This window comes from Leucoraja erinacea, chromosome 32, assembly GCF_028641065.1.
Source record: "Leucoraja erinacea ecotype New England chromosome 32, Leri_hhj_1, whole genome shotgun sequence".
Classification (NCBI taxonomy): domain Eukaryota; kingdom Metazoa; phylum Chordata; class Chondrichthyes; order Rajiformes; family Rajidae; genus Leucoraja; species Leucoraja erinaceus.
Genome location: NC_073408.1, coordinates 4,451,279 through 4,467,721, shown reverse-complemented (window position 1 = coordinate 4,467,721; position 16,443 = coordinate 4,451,279). Strand labels below are relative to the sequence as shown.

At 38.5% G+C, this 16,443-nt stretch overlaps 2 protein-coding genes across 3 annotated transcripts in view; both read left to right on the top strand.

The window, feature by feature from the left end:
• LOC129712294 (apolipoprotein A-I-like) overlaps positions 1-16,443 on the top strand; it is a 161,017-nt gene that overhangs the window by 72,805 nt on the left and 71,769 nt on the right. The gene's annotated exons all lie outside the window — the stretch shown is intronic.
• The window catches only part of sik3 (SIK family kinase 3), a 166,177-nt gene that overhangs the window by 133,280 nt on the left and 16,454 nt on the right, over positions 1-16,443 (top strand). Inside the window, exons 10-15 of one of the 2 annotated variants that reach the window (XM_055660592.1) lie at positions 1,261-1,338; positions 3,897-4,006; positions 5,135-5,291; positions 8,221-8,376; positions 9,567-9,640; positions 11,266-11,409. In XM_055660592.1, coding sequence (XP_055516567.1) covers positions 1,261-1,338; positions 3,897-4,006; positions 5,135-5,291; positions 8,221-8,376; positions 9,567-9,640; positions 11,266-11,409 — 719 coding nt within the window. The remainder of the gene's footprint in view (positions 1-1,260; positions 1,339-3,896; positions 4,007-5,134; positions 5,292-8,220; positions 8,377-9,566; positions 9,641-11,265; positions 11,410-16,443) is intronic. The other variant, XM_055660593.1, reaches the window with a different exon arrangement.

Sequence of the window (16,443 nt, the reverse complement as noted above, 5' to 3'; positions counted from 1 at the left end):
AATTAAATTTTGTCCATGAAACATGCTTTTTACAAAATAGCAGATGGTCATTGCCTGTGCTAGGTTATGTATGGAGTGCTTTGTTACACGAACATAACAACTTTAGAGGCAAAAAGGCTATTTAAATAATTGAAGCTATGCCAGTTAGTCTTACCCTTCCAGCAACAAACCACATCTTCAACAACAGTATTTTTGCCTCATTTTTATGCTTGGCAAACATTTTTAAACTGACAGTAGTCTTTAAGAATTTTTAGTTCGTTTTAAATTTAAGCTTAAATGTTAATTTCTACTTGGTTCCATTATTCTTGCCTTTTTTTTTCTGTTACTTTGAAGCAATAGTATGGATTTATCAATGTATTATCAATATAAATTTACGTCATAGGAGCAGAATTAGGCCATTCAGTCCATCGAGTCAACTTCATCACTCAATCACAACTGATCTATCTTTCCCGCTCAACCCCATTTTCCTGCCTACCTTACCCATTTCAAAGAGATCCATTTTAGCCTATAAGGCTTTGATAAACCTTCATGATTTATCTTCCTTGTATTTATGCCCTTTTAAATTCATGGAAAGATTTTTTGTGACGTAGTACCATAAATTGCACCACACTAACTGTGGTTTTGCAAGGGCATTATTAAGTTATTTTTGACAGACGTACATTATTTTTATTGGTTTTAGCTTCAAAATGTTTAACAGTATTTTAGATTAATAATGAGATAAGTAGAATTGAATATAGTTAGGAATTTCTGCTGTACAAGTACTCCTTTAGCTTATCCCTTAGCATAGATTCCATTACATTACCATTATTGATGCTTGGATATTGTTGCAGGGTGTAAATAATGTTAGCTCATTTCCAGCCAAATGAAAATCTCACGTCCATCAATTACTCATATAATTTTTTTTCCCTAGACTCCCTTTACTTTGGACATTTTACAATAATTTGTCTGAAGTTCTCATTGACCTTAAATTGTAGCAAGCCTACGTCTTGGATATAGTGATTCCAAGATTTTCTGGAGCATTATGGATATTAACAAAGTGAACAGCAAATTGGAATAATTCTCCAATGAATACTGGTGTAAAAATATTAGTAAATATCTGTTATTTTGTCTGCAGTATTTATATTACTGAAGTTAATATTTTCACAGATATCTGAATGGAAATCTTTAGATGTTAGGTTGTTTGATTTTCATCTTGAGGTTGGAAGCATAGAGGAACTGATGGCTTATTTTCTATTTTTTTCCCTGTGATCAATAAACCAGGCTGAGCAGACGGGTAACACATTGAGTCTAAATGTGCCACAGGTGCAGCTCATTAATCCAGACAACCAGATAGTACAGGTTGGTTATGAAACTCTTTTACGTCATTGTGGTTTTATGGTAAATGTCTACTATTCCAATGTGATTCATTTACATGCTATTGAGTCATTGTACATTTGTTGTGATGTTGCCCATGCGTGCATAAAATTGAAAATACTTAATTGATTTTGCTGTAATCTTGATGAAATACTTCCGTTTCTTTCTTTCATGTATATAAAAGGATGTTAAAGTCACGAAGCTTCACTGTTTATAATAACAAAAATGTTTCTTTTTGGAGTTTATTTAAAATGGTTTTATGCAATGGATTTGAAAGATCTTTATATTTGTGGCAAAAACGACTACACAAGTTAGCTTCATATTGATGGCCAGTAGAGAGTATCAGAGCCTACAAATTTGTACTTTGACATCAGACCTACAGGTTAAAAAAAAAAAGTTAAAATGACAGAGCATTTGAAGAGAAAATACCAGATCAACAAGCTCACTCCATTAATTTCCCAAAACCCAGGCAATAATCTCCACCAGGAGAGAATTGAATTTCTCTCTCAAAACATCTCTAGCATTACCAGTGCCAAATGCCATCTCAAAAACATAACCAGACCACCCATATGTGTGCCTCGGCGACGAGAGCAGGCTACAGGCAGAGTACTCTGTAGCGAGTGATTTGTCTGACTCCCCAAAACTGTTTCTCCATTTATAACCTAGCAAAAGGGAATATGATAGAACAGCATTTTTACTAAAAATGAAAGAGTATTCTAACAACTCTCAAGACACTTGACACCACCCAGAACAATGCTTGTGCTTAATTGATCTCCTAACCACCTTATATATTCACACCCTCCACCAAGAATCCATTGTTGGCTCAGTATTTACTTTTTCCAAGATTTCCTTGTCAGTTTGACATGGCTTCTATGACAACATTCCCCCCAAGAGTCAAGAGCAACAATGACATAGCAAAGTAACCTCCAGCAGCGTATCCTTGTATATTTAACATAATCGAATTTGGAAATATAGTGCCTTATCATCTCTGGGTCATAATCCAGGAATCTAGTACCCTACAGCAATGTGGGAGTGATTTTGCCACATGGACTGGCCTGGTTTAGGAAGGCAGATGACCACCACTCTCTCTCGGGGGCTATTAGATATGACAAATTTGCTGGTCTTGGCATTAATGCCATCAAGCTTTGAAATAAAAAGAATCTCCTTTTCTGATGAGAAGATGCTTTGATAATTGAATGTCAATATGTGTTAACTAAATAGTATTGCAAAATGTAAAGGGTGTTCTATAATACCATATTCACTGCAAAGTTTTTACATTGGGTACTTATTATTTGAGAAATGAAGCACAGATTTTTGCCTGTATGTATGAAAATGGATAATCACTATTTATCATCTCAGTGCAATTAATAAGGTACATTGTAAATTGTATTTCTATAAACCAAAGACGCTATTACATACAGTTGTGGGTTGTGTTTACTTTTTGTGTTTAAAAAGACAGGTTAACCATAATCTTAAAAAGATCCAAAGTGCTGGACTAACTCTGTAGGTCAGGTAGCATCTCCAGAGAACATGGATAGGCGACGCTTCGGGTCTGGACCCTTCTTCAGACTGATTGTAGTGGGGGGGAGGGGGGAGAGAAAGCTGGAAGTGAGATGGCATCAGGACAAAACTTGGCAAGTGAAAGGGGGACACGGGTGAGGGGAATTTCTGATTGGTAGATGCTTGAACTAAGGCCAGAGATTAAAAAAACCCAAAATGTATGAGAAAGAGATAAGGATCGAAGAGGTGGGAAATATGAAGCCAGAGAAGGAATGTGGGTGGAAGGGACAGGGGGAAGGGGAACTGAAGAAATGCATGTGCATCCTGCTGGGGCACAAGGAAAAAAAGGGGGGGGGGGGGGGGGAGAGGGCTTGAAACATAGAAAATAGGTGCCGGAGGAGGCCATTCGCCCCTTCGAGCCAGCACCGCCATTCATTGTGATCATGGCTGACCATCCCCAATCAATAACCCATAGAAACATAGATGGTTACCAAGAATTTGAAAAGTCAATGTTCACACCGTTATTCCACCAGTTTGCAAGTAGCCTCACTCTGGCAATGAAGGAAGCCCAGGACAGAAAGACCAGTATGGGAATGGGAAGGGAAAACAGTTAGCAACCGGGAGATCCAGCAAACCTTGGTGGATCATAATCTTCTTGATTATTATTATTTCCTATAATTCTAATTCAGATTAGACTACTATTGCTGTGGTATTTTCCAGGATAGTCACTGGCATGAGTCATATTTTATAATTTTGTTTTCATTTCCAGAGCCTTTTCCTTTCAATCGTAAATTACCAGTGCTAAAGTATAATTTTTAATTTGAACAGACTTTCGAAAGTGTCTCCAAAATATTAGTTTTAAATTCTCCTGTTTAAAAAAATATAAATTTGGGGAATCACTAAGATTGAGATTTTTTTCCAAGATAAGATATAGATTGGCATTTAAATACCAGTTTAGATCGTATTGTGATAAGTGAGATCAAACTGAGTGTTTGGATTATTTCTGCTACTTTCACCATTTATCTGTGTGCGTTCTTTCTCAGACTGATGGCAACATGAATCTAGACAGCGATGAAGGTGAAGAACCGTCACCAGAAGCGTTGGCACGATATCTCTCAATGAGGAGACATACTGTTGGTGTTGCTGATCCCAGGTTGGTGCTAGCATTTTAGTAATTTCTCATATGCAACCAATACTAAACAAAAAAACAGTTTTAGATGCCTCTACATTTGAATTTAATCCAAACCGAATGTACTTATCCCTACACATAGGGTTGGTGGCTTTTGTTTATGTGAAATGTGATAAGACTCAAACATATTCAATGATTCAGTGAGACAGGAAAGGTGATTTTATTCCTCATTGTTTTTGGATCAGATGTAGCTAATATGAGGAGGTTTAATGCAATCCACACTGGATCTAAATTTTGTTTTGGATTTGTATGATATTTTAGGAGATGCATTTTCAACAACAAACTTGTAATTCCCATGCAGATGTGAAAATCATACTGCAGCCAAGACTGGGAGAGGCAAGAAGAAGAAAGGGAAAATAAGTTGTGCAGGTTGACAAATATACTTTACTGGGCATGTAGGCAAACTGGATGTGTTCAAAGACGATATGAAAAAGCTTCAGTGAATTAACAGAGCCATGCAGAAATGGGGTAGGAACAGTGGAAGGAGTTGGTTATCCTTGAAAATTCTTAGGATTTGTGAAGTTTGAACAGAAATAACTACTTTTTGAACTGCAATTTTGTAATTCGACAGCTTAATGTAGTTTGGCTAGAAAGCATGCAGCCTTCATCTTTTAGAAAACATAGTGTTACAGTGCCCTCTGTGGTCGAGTGCAGAAAGCATGACTTGGTGTAGCATGGAGTACTGATGCAAGAAGGTTCCAGTTACAGGATCAGATCAATATGCTCTGCCAGAATGATGGAGAGTTTATACCTGAGGTCAGTGATCTGGTGCCACCCAGAAGGAAAAGTGTGTATGTTTCTTGTCTTTAATTGCAATTACGTGATCCTTTCAAGCAAATTTCTACATGAGAGCAATATAGGAACATGACCAAGCACAGCTATTATTCCATGTACCCCCACCCTCGCTGCAAAACAGTGGACAGACTAGTTGCAGATACTCACCATTTGACTCTAGCATCTAGAATACCAGCTGAAGCTACCACCATTGTGTATGAGCAAAATTAAAATACTAAATTCCCTGCTTTGAGGGAAAGGTGGTGAAGCATATAAAGAATAATAAAACTAAAGTTCTGATTTTTTCCCCTAATGTAGAACTGAAGTTCCAGAAGATCTACAGAAATGCCACCTGCCTGGTTTTCCACGTACTGTGCCTCAGGCTCCTTTCCTGCAAGTTGTTCCAAATGTTAATTTAATGCAGAACATGCTTCCCATGCAGAATTTACAGCCAGCCACACAGCTGGAGTACAAGGTATGGATGCCATTGCTTAGTTTATTAATAGATAATTAATAAGATTTAACTGAAACACCCTGTAGTTCCCAAGCTAAATGTCAGTAATATCCTGTAATTGAACATGCAAACCACTGTTGGTGTGAACATCTGTAACCAGAATTCTCAGTCAGAAGATTTCCATGTCATTATAAATTTAATTAGCGCAAATCTATCACGGTGCTTCTGCACCGATCCATACATCAACATTGCCTTTCCGAGGATTTCAGCCGTACTGCAAAGTATAAATAGCGCAATTTAAAATCTCCATTCCATAAATCATTATAAGATGAAAGTAGTTGAATTGTGGAAATTGTATCTAAGTATGTGTACATTAGAGGAATAAACATGACTTGCTCTTTGACATTTTCTTGGGATTGAGGTGACTTACTTCCACCTCTGTTTTGTGGGTCCTGAGATAACTAACGAGGCCATAATGGGAATCATAACCTCCTCCTTAGGAGGAGCAGTTGACGGCTGATGGGTCTTGTGAGGGGAGCTGATTTTTTTTGGCTGGAGATGTTCTACTTTATTTGCTGTGAGGGGGGTTTGTTTTATTTGCCCTGAGAGGTCTGTTTTCATTGCCTCAACTGTTCCTTCTTCCCTTTGAGTGGTCATGAGCCAGCAATTCCCAGAGTCAATGGTTATGTTGCATTTCTTGAAGGAAGCTTTAAGCACATCCTTGAATCTTTTCCTCTGACCATGTGATAATCTTTACCCATACAATTGCCAACTCAGGCACAGAAACCCTTGTCCATTCCCTCCTCTTGCATAGAAAATTGGTGCTGGAGTATGCCCTTCGAGCCAGCATCCAGCTTTGTCCCCATATCCCTTGATTTCCTTGGCCCTAAGAGCTAAATCTAACTCTTGAAAACAAGGCAAAGTTTCATCAAGATGTGTCTCCCCTGTCCCCGCTTGATCTGTCCCATTCATCTCGGTGGTAGAAGTCGGATCTGCTTTCTTGGAAAGCGGCCAGCCTAGATGGACATGTTCAGGAATCGTGTGCCAATCAACTGGCCACAGTCTTCACTGACATCTTCAAACTTCAATGGTCAATTATCACCACCTGCTTCAAGGAAACTTTCCAGTTCCCAAGAAAAATAAAGTGGCCGATCTCAATGACTTCTCAGCCAGTAGCTCTAGCATCAACTTTACTTTAGACTTTAGACACACAGTGCGGAAACATGCCCTTCAGCGAACCAAGGCCGTGCCGACTAGCGATCATCCCATACACTAACACTGTCCTATACACACTCGGAGCAATTGTACAATTTTACCAAAGCCAATTGACTTACAAATCTGTATGGCTCTGGCGTATGGGAGGAAACTCACAGGGAGAACATGCAAACTCTGTACAGACAGCACTGACAGTCAGGATCGAACCCGAGTCCCTGACGCTGCAAGGCATCACTGTGCCGCCCTATCAACCATAACAAAGTGCTTTGAAAGATTGGTAATGGTTCACACCTGTACCAGTCTCCCAGATAATCTTGACCCCTTGCAATTTATATACAGGTAAAGTGTGAGTTGGTTGATGTCACATGTAATGAGAGATAGTGGAAATCTTTCACTGTAATAAATGTACGGAGGACATCATCTCTCTTCACTACATTCAGCTTTGGATCACCTTGACAATAAGAACAAATATGTCAGGATGCTATTCATTGACAATTCCTTGCTCAGCCTTCATCACCATAATACAGAATAAGTTTAGACCTAAACTTCTGGTCTGAGGGAACCTCAGTGGGTTAAAATTGGTCATAACATTTTCTTCAACTTCTTTAACTTCACTGAACAATGTTGCCTGCTGGAACATCAACAATGTGAAGATGGATTTTAGACTCGTACTGTGTGGAAACAGGCCCTTCAGTCCAACTTGCCCACTCCGACCAACATGTCCCATCTACACCTGCCGTATCCCTCTAAACCTGTCCATGCACCTGCCTAAATGTTTCTTAAACAGTGCAATAGTACCTGCCTCAACTAACTCCTCTGGCAACTTGTTCCATGTACCAACTACCATGTATGTGGAAAAGGTTGCCCTTCGGGTTCCTATTAAGTCTATCCCCTCTCACCTTAAACCTATATCCTCTGGTTTTTGATTTCCATATTCTGGGTAAAAGACTCTGTGCATTCACCCTATCTATTCCACTCATGATTTTATACATCTCTATAAGATCACCCCTTGGCCTTCTGCACTCTGAAAAATAAAATCCTAGCCTACTTAACCTCTCCCTAGAACGCGGGTCCTTGAGTCCTGGCAACATCTTGATGCATTTGTAATAAAATGCTGGTATCTGTATTGAATGACAATGATTTACTGTTGTAAAATACATACATTAGGGGCCTTCAGGAAGGAAATCTCCCATCCTAAATATAGCTTTGAACCACCAACATGATTGATTCTTATTTGCCGAATATTCTGCCAGGATTGAGGCATCTGTGATATAGTACGAGCAAACCTGCTTGTTTTGTTTCTCCCAGAGATGGCACTGTAGTTATTTGCAAATGTTTAGAGCAAGTAACAAAAATTCCCTCTATGTAACCAAGCACAATGATTTTCATGTATTGTATACATTCTTAATACATTTAATTCTAAGTTCTGTGTTACTTTCTTAACCTTGAGTTTCTTTGTTTATTTTGCTTCCCACAGTATTTTCCTTTTTGTACCTTCCATTCTGATCTTAAATTGTTCCCATTGTACATTTCACTCATTCAGAAAAAAAAAATTATGTTCTCAGATCAAATAATGATAAAATAAATTTAGAATGAAAGATAATAATTAAGGGAAAAGTGCAATTGTTTATTGGCTGTCTCTCGTGGTTTGTAGTCAGGAAGTTACCATCATTCAGTAAACAGAATTGTAATTTTATGTACATATGATCCTGCATCTCTGTTTTAAATTCCTTAGGAACAATCCTTACTTCAACCTCCAACGCTACAGTTGCTAAATGGTATGGGACCCCTCGGCCGACGTGCTTCGGATGGTGGGGCCAACATACAGCTGCACGCCCAACAGTTACTAAAGCGTCCAAGAGGTCCTTCACCATTGGTCACCATGAATCCGGTAAGTGGTAAACCAATGGCACCCAGTTAGCAAACTGACATCAACAAGAGGAAATTAAAAATTGGTATTATTATTTAGTATGAAACATTCCATCTTCATAGACAGGAGTGCGGTCAAACATAAAATATTTTATTATTTTTGCAAATCTGAACCATGCAGTACTTGCCAAGGGAGTACTAGCACTGAGCTGGCAATTGGATGAATTAGTAAGGGTGGTGGCATTTTTCATTTGCTTCTAAAAGTTTCATTTCCTATATTTCACTGATGATGTGTATTTGCCATGATCAGTTAGTGCAAGAGAAAATAATGTGTTATTACCACCAGTGCAAGGTAAAGTCTTAATTAAAGATAGTCCAAGGGTCTACCACATTGCAGTCCCTCACACTATCGTTAAATGGACTTTACTGGACTAAACGTTATTCCCTTTATCATGTATCTGCACACTGTGGATAGCTCGATTGTAACCATGTATTGTCTCCATGCAAAAAAAGCTTTTCACTTTACCTCGGTACACACGTCAATAAACCAAACTAAGAGTTAGGATGTCATATTGCAGTTGTACAAAATACTAGTTTGACTGCATTTAGAATGTTGTTGTTGTCGCACTTCAGGAGAGATGTGGTAGAAATTGTGGGAATGCCGAAGAGATTCACTAGGTTGTTTGCCTGGACTGGAGGATTCAAGTTATAAGGAGAGATTGGATGGGCTAGGTTTAATCTCATTTAGAATGTAGGAGGCTGAGTGGTGACCGTGTAGAGGTTTACAAAATGTGAGAAACATAGGATAAATAATTCTAATCTTTTTCTCAGGACAGAGGAGGGCACAGGTTTATGGCGAGAGGGGATACATTTAAAGAAGTTCTGAGTGGTATGTTTTTCACACAAGGTGATAAATATTTGGAACAAGCTGCCAGAGGAAGTGATGGAAGCAGATGTAATTACAACGTTTAAAAGGCATTTGGGCCAGAATAGGAAGGGAGTAGCGGAGATGGTCCTAATGTGGGCAAATAGGATTAGTGTGGTTCGGCATCACGGTTGGCATGGATGTGATTGACCCTAAGGTACTTGCTTCTGTGCTGTACATTTGTATGATTCTGTGAATGTAGTCTAGAATAACTTTATCAAGCTGTAAATTAATTTTCCTTGTAGCTCCTCTATGCCTTATACGTCAGTGTGTACTTTTTCTCACAGCATGCTGTGCCAGTCGTTACACCAGTGGATGAGGAGGGCTCAGATGGTGAGCCAGATCAGGAAGCTGTGCAAAGGTATGTAACGGGTGATGAGTTCATTTACTCACTTTCAACTCTCAACTTTCCATCAGAAGGAGATGTGCGTTGGACATTCTCAGGATTTACTTCGACTTCGCAGTCATGCGTAGCTTTGTCCCAGTCTGTCATCTGCTAAAAAATATCATGATTCCTTGGAAACGACTGCAAAAGTTCTCTAGGTTGACCTCAATCTTCCATCGGCTTCAACTCATCCTATGTTCTATTGCTACATTTCAGTGTACAAAATCCATCTCACCATGTGTTGTAAATCTCTTCACTATACACACACCTCTGTGTCTCTGACTTTTACCAATTCTTCCTCAATTTACTGACAGCTGATAGTCTGAATTTTGACTCTGCTTCACTTTAAAACCCTCAGACCCTACACCATTTTTATTTCCTCGTCCTTCCTTAAAACCCACCTTTCTAGGTAATCTTTAGGTCATGCGCTCAAACTGTTCTTTAGCTTGGAATCCTGTTTATGCCTCTCTAAAGCATCTTGCAATGTCCCTCTATGCTTTTGATGCTGTACAAGTTGCCGTTGATATTTCAGACACAGCTGCTTGGAAAGGAGCAGAATCATTCATCTTGGTGGGTGACTATAGTTAAGTGCCGAATGGAACCCTCGTTCAAATATTAAAACAAAATTAAATGGAATAGGTTAATTAGAGAAAATCCTACCTCCAAGGAAGAAGTGCTCTGATTTAAATCTGTACATAGCTAAGAGTCTTGCATTTAAAATTAAAATAGTAACCTAATTATGATCTGCTCTAACAGTCTCTGCTCAGGTAAACGTTTTCAATTGTTGAGATGTATATCGTTATGCACAGGTAGAAAGTTATCACCACCAGATGAACCACAACAATCACATTGTCAAATATCTTCTATTATTTCCAATCTAGAACCTGCGCTGAGCATATAAAATCAAACGATGATTTGTGTTCTACAATAATATATGGCACGTTACATACTGAAACATCGCTGTTGAAATGAAACAGCATATCTATTATAGCTTATGACCCTGAGCAATGTCCGAGATCAGATGATGTTCGGTAATAGTACGAAGAAGAGATCAGTTTTATTGATAGCGTCATTACACTTTGAGGGTTGCTGTGGGCTTTTCTGTTAGGATTCCTGTTAGGTGGCTTTTGGGCTCTTATTCTTCCAATAAATGCCTTTTATTTAAATAATCAATTCCACGTTTTGATAACTAAAAATAGTTTAGTCTTTGCTTGCTCCAGAAATACTACCTTGCAAATGTGGTTCTTCAGGGCAAATAAGTCCATAGAGAAACAAAGGTTATTTGACAATATATAATCATAGATCAAGCTAAACCATAAAAAATATATTAAATTAACAGATAACAATAATAAAATATATTATTCTGACCATTAACTAACACTTCCCTGGGCATGCTAGATGCTGCCACTTAATGAACCTTAATAAACACAAAACTCTTATTTTAAAGAGTAAATGTCACTTCTAAAAATAAAGTTAAACTAATTGTAGTTAGTGACATTAAAAAAAACTAAATTTAGCTGTAGCCTATCTACTAGACTGTAGTATTACAGTATCTACCTTATGTAGATATTTTTCAACATCAATATACACTTGTGTTGCAGGTATCTGGCTAACAGGTCTAAACGTCATTCTCTCGCAATGACCAATCCTACAGCTGAGGTTCCCCTAGATTTGCAGAGGCAGCTGGGACAGCAGCAGGCAATCCGTTCACGGGCTTGGGTTCCTCACCCTGAGCAGCACAGCCGGTGAGTGGCTTTTGCACAGAAATCTGAGTCTATACCTCAGATATTAATATGGAACTACTGCTGGTTTCAGCAGTCCTGACAAAGCAGATTAAGATTATTTGAGAGATCGCACGTGCCCATTCAAACTTGAAAAAAATATATAGTTGTCCACATGCCTGTCTTCAGAGAGTAGTCTGAAATACTAGAGAGTAGTTTATGAACAATACATGTTTCCAATCCAACTGAATCCTTTGGAGAGTCAGAGGTAGTGCATCAATTAGCAAAGGGTCCCAGAATATCCTTGACCATCACCAAGCAATCAATTATGGAGCAGCAAACATTGAGAATCTCTCAATTGCCTGTCCTTTGTGATGGAGAATAGTGTAAAAGCTGGGAAAATAGCGAAGAATACAAATAGTTAGCAGATTTAAGAAACTGGTTAATGTATCATTAACAGTTGCATAATTTATGCAGTGAACAATGTGTACATTTATTTCTTGTTGTTTCTTACACATTGTTCAGACTGGTAACATAAAGGGGAGATCAGAAGAAAAAGGGTTTGTAAGATTATACAATATACATATTTATTATCTTACAAATATTGATAAGATTGCATATAATCTTGAAAGACAGTTGGTAGATTATGTGCAAAAATTTAAGTGAAAATATAATAAAGATAATTAAGCAGTACAAGAAGAGTACAGAAAATGAATGAGGTAAGATCACTTAAGGGTGAAATTCACACAGTGCAAAGCCAAGGTGATACAGACACACACCGCGATGAACAGGAAGATTAAAGATGGCTAGCACAGTGTACGTTAAGCGGGGGAGGGGGGGAAGAAGGAATGGAGACACTTTGAAGAAGCAGACAACGTTCAGTGTGAAGTTTAATGGGCATTTAACATCACCGGTCAGTTTTCTTTGGTTCTGAAAACTCGTGCTTATGTTTTTTTTTTCCCCAATGAGCCTGTGAAAATGCCCGGTCAGCAAAGGAGATTAACGAAACTACCTACGGCCACTTCGACTACCTACAACGACATGGCAAACAAAAGTATCGATTTTCTCCATGGCGACCAATTTTTGGTCGCAGAAAATGTTTCAACTTGTTGAAAAATTTGCTGCGACCATACTGAGGCCGCGACTAGTTCCCAGAATGCGGGAACTCCTCTCGATCATGAAGAAGACTCACCAGAGACCACCAGCAAACATGTGGTGATCATGAGGCGAGCGCAGAGTCTCCTGCACTCACCTAAAAAGTTGCATAAGTGGGACAGGCCCTTTAATTGTCGAGAAAGCATTGACACGGTGCTTCAAATGGCCTCGTTTTGTGCTGAGATTCTAATGAAAATTACTAAATGAAATGCTGGTGAAAAAAGTCCATCTTGAAGACCAGGGTGGGGTTGAAGGTAGAGGAAATATTTCCAAAGCTAAATGGCAATTAATTAAATTTGAAAACATAATTCACCATATGATAATGATAAGGACTACACCTAAGAGCGTCATTGGTATTCGTTTCCACAATCTTCATTGATGATACAACTGCCGATGGTAGTAGCATAATGAATTCCTATCTGCTCAAGTTTAAACAAATGCTCAAAACTCATTGGCCAGCGGTTCATTCTACAGCAAGACAATGATCCCAAACATACTGCTAAAGCAACAAAGGAGCTTTTCAAAGCTAATAAATGGCCAATTCTTGAGTGGCCAAGACAATCACCTGATCTGAATCCAATTGAGCATGCCTTTTATATGCTGAAGAGAAAATGAAGGGGACTAGCCCCCAAAACAAGCATAAGCTAAAGATGGCTGCAATACAGGCCTGGCAGAGCATCACCAGAGAAGACAGCCAGCAACTGGTGATGTCCATGAATCGCAGACTTCAAGCAGTCTTTGCATGCAAAGGATATGCAACAAAATACTAAACATGACTACTTCCATTTACATGACATTGCTATGTCCCAAACATTATGGTGCCCTGAAATGGGGGGACTATGTATAAACACAGCTGTAATTTCTACATGGTGAAACCAAAATGTGTAAAAATGGCCTTTATTAAAATCTGACAATGTGTACTTTAACCACATGTGATTTTTTTTTCTATTACAAATCTCAAATTATGGAGTACAGATGCAAATTAATAAATGATGTGTCTTTGTCCCAAACATTATGGAGGGCACTGTATGTTATTCAGAATTTCTCTTTGTACATGACAGCACTAATTGATCTTCCTTGTCTTTGTACACAGAGAGCCAGGGCACTTGAATTAGTCTTGAACACTGGCAATGCTGTAGACAGATCTGCGGATGCTGACATCAATGCCCAGTTTAGTGGGGGAAAGGATAGGAGAGAATATTGGGAGGGGGGGTAGGATAGCGATTTATTTTACCGGTTGTCCACCTCTTTCCCTATCCCGTCCCATCAATGATGAGCAACGGATAGTGCTTCCAAAAAGAGTTGTAAAGGTGAATGGGGGATAGCAATAAATTATTATTTCCAGTCTAAGTTATTAAATTTTTCTCTCTGATATATTTCGTTGTCGCTCAGAGAGTTTAGTGACGTGCAGTGTTTAGAGTTCACACCGATCAGTCGCATATTCACACTAGCTCCATGTTATCCCACTTTCAAATCCACTCCCTACTCATCAGGTACAACTTACAGAGGCCAATTAACTTACAAACCCACAACTCTTTAGAATGCGAGACTTTAGTTTAGTTTATTGTCACGTGTACTGTGAAACATACGGTGAATAGCTTTTGCTGCGTGCTATCCAGTCAGCAGAATGACAATACATAATTACAATCGAGCCATTTACAGTGTATAGATACATGATAAAGGAATAAAGTTTAGTGCAAGGTAAAGCCAGCAAAGCCCCATCAAGGATAGACCAAGAGTCACCAAAGAGATAGATAGTAGTTCAGCACTGCTCTCTGTTTGCGTTGGGATGATTCAGTTGCCTGATAACAGTTGGGAAGAAACTGTCCCTGAATGTGGAGGTGTGCGTTTTCACACTTCTATATCCTTTGCCTGATGGGAGAGGGGCGAAAAGGGAGTGGCCAGGGTTCAACTCGTCCTTGATTATGCTGCTGGCCTTGCCGTGGAAATCGGAGCAACTGGAAAAACCCACGCTGTCAAAGGGAGAACATGCAAACTCCACACGGACAGCACCCGAGGTCAGGATTAATTCCGGGTCTCCAGCGCTGGGAGACAGCAGCTCTACCACCTGCACCACTGCCGCTCTGTGGGGCTGTTTTGAAACACTTGATAATCGCAGCTGAACATAATATGGTACAAATCATAACCCTTGCAGCAATAGATGCTATATTTATATACTGACCTTATTTAGTTCTCGTTACTTCCTCAACCTCACACACTGACTTCTCTATCCTTGGCTTTTTAGGTTGATCCTATAATATTTAATATAAGTGTGAGGCAAAGGACCTCATCTTTTGATTAATGTGTTACAGCTTACCTGAATCAACGCTGACAAACAGCTGCTTCTAATGACTCTGCTACTTCCATGTAATACATCTCTGGATTCATTTTTGTGTTTTTACTTGTTCTCTAACCTCCCCTGTTGGTCTTTCACAAGCATTGCTTTTGTTATTTGTACTATTCACTCTGTCAGACTTTCGCTTTCATTTCTTAATTTCGCTTCATTTTGCTTCATCGCAAACATTTTTGAGTTTGCGTTGAAAGTTCATCAATCTGATGTATTAATTGTTTCCCTTTTAATAGTTGTTGACTGATCCGCTGACTCTTTTCAACACTTAGTTTTAATTCAGTTTTCCAATATCTTGATATTTTAATGTATATAGCTTTGAGAATTTTTATCAGAGAATAATCAGTGTTTTCTTAATCTTTTAATCTAATATTGGTTATTAATATTCCAATACAACAAAAAATTGCCGTCATTTAGTACTGTTGACATTAATAAAAGGTCAAGTGGTATCAAATTTGACAGCTACAGATATTGCTTAAAATGACATGAACATTGGTCAAAATAGTAGGTTTCTAAAGGAGGAGAGACATGCAAAGGTGGAATGATTCAAAGAGAAAACTTCCAGACTTTAAGGGCCTTGGCAGTGAAAAGTTTGGCTGTCAGTCATGGAGCGACCAAAGTGACAAATCCACAAGATACCAGAATCGGATACCTGGAATGATCTTGGTTGTTTGTCTATTACAGAAATTGTGCACAAAGATAATAATCATTAAAGAAGATAGGCACAAAATGCTGGAGTAACTCAGCGGGTCAGGCAGCAACTCTGGAGAAGAGGAATAGGTGACGTTTTGGGTCGAGACCCTTTTTCAGACAGAGCAGCATCTGCAGTTCCTTCTTACACATAATAATCATTAACATTGATAATGACGTTTTCTACAGGCTAAATGGTACACAGATGTCTAAACCCCATGTTCACAAGAAGTCCTATTGTTGTACCTTTATCTGAGGAGAATGATATGCAAAAGAGTTTGCATAAATACTTGTACATGTTTATACAATATCATGCACAATTTTTAAAATACAAATGTAGCAAACTAAATTGGGCTTGAAATGTTTTTAATCTAAATCTTGGAATGTTATTTTGTATTTGGTGTGAGTCCTCATAACATTCATTTGTTATTCCATCAGATATAATGCAACAGAATAACAAAACTAAAATCTGAAAGCACACATTTCATGTATTTTACAATTGGTATTCACAAGAACTTCATTCATGAGGCTGCTACGTTGGATTTCTCTGTAGTGGCGATAACTGATGAGGGTATAGAAGCTGTTGATAGCAGCAAATTGCTAACTACTTTGGAATTCAGTGGCTATGCCAAGGCTCGGTGGTTCTACTTATTGATTTAACAGAAATGTCAGAGCAATCAAGTACTTAACTTTTGAACCATGATATTAAAGCTCAGTAATCTTTGTTCATTTGTTAGAAAGCCTTGAATTTAATGTAGATTACATGAGTTTGTTTTTTTAATAAGGCTAGTATTTGTCACTTTAGTTGTTTATTTATAACCTGTACTATAGTCATGTTTCATTATTCATGATAACATCATAATATT